The 3,398-nt window shown below is 37.6% G+C and overlaps 1 protein-coding gene across 1 annotated transcript; it reads right to left on the bottom strand.

The window, feature by feature from the left end:
• Positions 1 to 216: 216 nt before the first annotated feature.
• Positions 217 to 3,153, bottom strand: LOC110632701 (protein WALLS ARE THIN 1). Its single transcript, XM_021781022.2, has 6 exons — positions 2,846 to 3,153; positions 2,679 to 2,741; positions 2,448 to 2,564; positions 1,952 to 2,360; positions 1,346 to 1,497; positions 217 to 785 (listed from the first exon to the last, which is right to left on the bottom strand). The coding sequence occupies exons 1-6, from the start codon at positions 3,067 to 3,069 to the stop codon at positions 593 to 595; spliced, it is 1,158 nt and encodes a 385-aa protein (XP_021636714.2). The 5' UTR covers positions 3,070 to 3,153; the 3' UTR covers positions 217 to 592.
• Positions 3,154 to 3,398: the final 245 nt, after the last annotated feature.

The following is a 3,398-nucleotide window of genomic DNA, read 5'->3' as shown; positions in this document are numbered from 1 at the left end:
TAATTTTTCATGTGCACATACCTCTCTAATCCAAATTTCCCGTAAACTTAAAATATTTTTTGATAAATATTTACAGTACGTGCTTCGTATTTGGCTTACATGTCATCATTATACATGATGATGATAAAACCTAATCAATTGCCGACCAAAATTATTTCTAGGGTAGAGATGGTAGCATATGAAAATCAGCGTGGTTGCAATCAGCATGGTTGCCTCTTTAGCAAATGAACATTATTATAAAATGGTAGGTCCATTCTCTCCAAACCATATGATGATCACTTTGAGCATACCTTTCTTTTTTGTAAAAACAAACCATAGTTCAACATATAAAAGCACAAAGGGGGTTTCAGGCCACACAGGGCCACACAAAAGTGAAAGTGATAATCATTTTCATCTCCTCAAAATCTCCCCTTCCTCAACCTCCTACTAAACAAGGGAAAAATAAAAATAAAAAATAAAAAAAAGAACAACTTCTTCATACACACACAAGCTTTCTTGATAAGTAGTGCTTCCATTTTTTTTTTCAGGCTTTTCCCTTTCAAATCTTGTGGTCTCCAGCCAACTTTGTTGTTAAAGGTTAGGGTTTTGCTGGTTAAACATTTTCCGTTGATGGAGGGAGCAATGGCTGAGTGAGGGACGTCTTGATGTGGGCTTGTGATCTGAGGTTTGCGTGCTCTGGAGTGGACTGGATCACTGCACTTTCCTTGGCTGCAAATTTCTTTTCTTCACTTTTGCCCCATAGGACAAGGTACAATCCTATTATGATCAGCACTGCTCCAATGATTCTGTACATCCACGTCCATAGCAAAACAAGTAAATCTCAACATTGGTCAAAAGAATTCAATCTTTTAGACGCTGTTCACTAATACCCTTTAGCAGTTTTCCGTCAAACTGTCATACTTTTACCCCCCCACTCCTGCCATTACCTCTGTCCTCATCATGTGACAGTACAAAGTAAAAAAAAAAAAAGACAAAAAGGAAATTACTCTTATACGGTAATCCAGACTAGTCTAAATATCCCCAAATCCTACGCTTGGTGATGCATGTGGAGCCTACCATAAATTACATGATAAATTGACTCAAGAATTATTAATTTTTAAATAAGATTATGATTAAGGATTGGTAAATTAGGATTTTTTTTAATATTAATTTAAAGTTAAAGTTACGAGTATTTTTAATTTATAATTGGATTATAAATTGAGATAAATTATCAATTAATTTAAAGGAAATAGAGAAATTTAAATTTAAATTTCTCGATTTATTTATTTTAAAATTATTATTTTTTATTATTAGGTCTACTGTGTTTTCATGGATGGAAAGAAAGAAATAAAGAAAAAGGACCCACCCTCCGAGATAGAACTCTTCGCGCAAAGCAATGGAAGCCATAATAGCGACAACAAGAGTCTGAACGGGTTGATAAACAGCAACGAAGACAGGGCCACCTCTGTCAATGCACCATATCTGTACAGCGAAGGCAATCCCTGATGCCACCACTCCCTGCAATTTCAACACACAAAATTTGAAAAAGAAGCTTCTTTAAAGATATTTTAAAGATATTTTTAAAAGAACAAGCTTACAAACATTTTAAAGATATTTTTTATATTAAAAGAATAAAAAAGGTGATCTAGTTATTAGCAATTTAGCAACTGGGTTTGCACATGTTAAAAGCCTAAAGAGTTACCCTTTATTTCTGATGGAATGTGACTTATCAGGCTTTTTGAACAGTTTCCAAAGTACATACACGGGGATAACTCTATTTGGTCTTTCACTACACATCTTTTCATTATTTTTCTTTTATTATTTAATTTGTATAAACAAAAGGCACAAACTTAATTAATGTATCAATTAATTTGGTCTTAATTAGTTGCATGACTCGGTGCCATGGACATATGAAAGGATTAAGGAATAATTATTTAGATGTTAGGAGACAATTAAGGATACGAGTACTAACTGCATAGAGGATGGTGAAGAGTTCTCCCCCCGAGTGAAAAATCCAAGCCTGTGGATCCCTCTCAGCGAAGGCAGCAATGATCAAGAACTGTATAAGCCCAAAAAAGCACGTATAGGAGGTGACAGATAGCCTGGCCGGGTATTTCTTGAGAACCGGAGCCTGCAACACTAACCAACCGGACCAGGACAAGCAATGGCCAATGAGATAGATACAACCCAGGGTCCAGTTCTTGCCCCTCGCATCTCCAAGAGAAATGAACATCGGCGAACTGGGTTTGTCTAGCCGTGGAACTGGGCTGTATATGACTGGACCCTTGTATAAAGTGATAACTGTGGCCCCCGCTACACAGCAGATAGTTCCTATTACTTTTGCAATTCCATCTTTTCTGTTTAGCCTCACTTTCTCTATCCTGCAATGTATAACAAATGAAAAAATATATATATTTTCGCAGACCCTACATAAGTATGGCTGAGAAAGAGGAAGATGAGGGCTTTACCGGAGCAGGGCTGCCATGAGAAAGGTAATGGCTGGGACGGAGTTTTGAATTGCTGATGCGAAGGTGGGTGAGGTGTTGTCTAACCCCAGCAAGTAGAATCCTTGGTTTGCTGTTATTCTGTTCAGGTAGGACAAAAAATAAAGAAATTATTTTTAGTTTGCTAAGCATATCCTCATATATTGATGAGTCTTTGCATTTTTTTCTTTGTTTATTTTGATTGTTTAGTCATACCCTACTAGAGCCAGAAGAAAGAACTGAAGGAGGAAGTTGAGTGTAATCGCTGGCCTCTCCTTCCTGAAGAAAGAAAAGTTACAAGTACGTGTTACATATCTTTTAAATCATTCTGTGTGAAAATAAAGAGTAACTAGCTGATAGTAATGGATACTATAGAGCTTTACTTTTCAAGAAAATATGCAAATGGAAGTAGCAGAAGCAAAGCGATGATGTTCCTGTAAACTGGGAAGACAAGCTTGCTAATTCCCATATTAAGGGCAGCCCTAGAGACTACATGGAATCCAGCATAGCCAAACTGCAAGGCCAACATGGCCAAGTGCAGCTGAAGCCTCTCTGGAACCGAACACCACATTCTTCTTGAAGAGATGGAAGCCCCAGTATCAGCCATTGAAGCACTAAATTGAAGATGGAATATTTCCTTTGCAATTAAAGAAGTGAAGAAGGGAACTGATGTTGTGGAGAGCCAAGGAAGAGTTGATGGTATAAATATAGTCGGAGTGAAAGAGGAATGAGAAGGGTATGGCCCACAGTGGGCCTGGTTTGGCCCACAGTGGGCCCTAAAAAGACGTTGTGTCAATTGTTAATAGCCTTCAAATGTTTTTGGTTGTCTCCCACATTCTTCTCTATTTCACCCGCCTCATCAGCTGACAAGACAACCGCAAGCCATGAGCACTAGCCACTAGCAAGTATATGAAATTAAAGAGAGAAGAAGTGAGA

The sequence above is a fragment of the Hevea brasiliensis genome, chromosome 2 (assembly GCF_030052815.1).
Source record: "Hevea brasiliensis isolate MT/VB/25A 57/8 chromosome 2, ASM3005281v1, whole genome shotgun sequence".
In the NCBI taxonomy this organism is placed as follows: domain Eukaryota; kingdom Viridiplantae; phylum Streptophyta; class Magnoliopsida; order Malpighiales; family Euphorbiaceae; genus Hevea; species Hevea brasiliensis.
Note: the sequence above shows the minus strand (reverse complement) of the source record. Positions and strands in the feature narration are given on the sequence as shown.

What these genes read in the sequence shown, in the direction of transcription:
- LOC110632701 (XM_021781022.2), bottom strand. Translation starts at nt 3,069, where the DNA reads ATGGCTGATACTGGGGCTTCCATCTCTTCAAGAAGAATGTGGTGTTCG. An exon ending in TTTCTTCTGGCTCTAGTAGG is followed by an intron (nt 2,565 to 2,678) that starts GTATGACTAAAC and finishes CTACCTGAACAG; the next exon opens with AATAACAGCAAACCAAGGAT. An exon ending in GAAGAGTTCTATCTCGGAGG is followed by an intron (nt 786 to 1,345) that starts GTGGGTCCTTTT and finishes GTGGATGTACAG; the next exon opens with AATCATTGGAGCAGTGCTGA.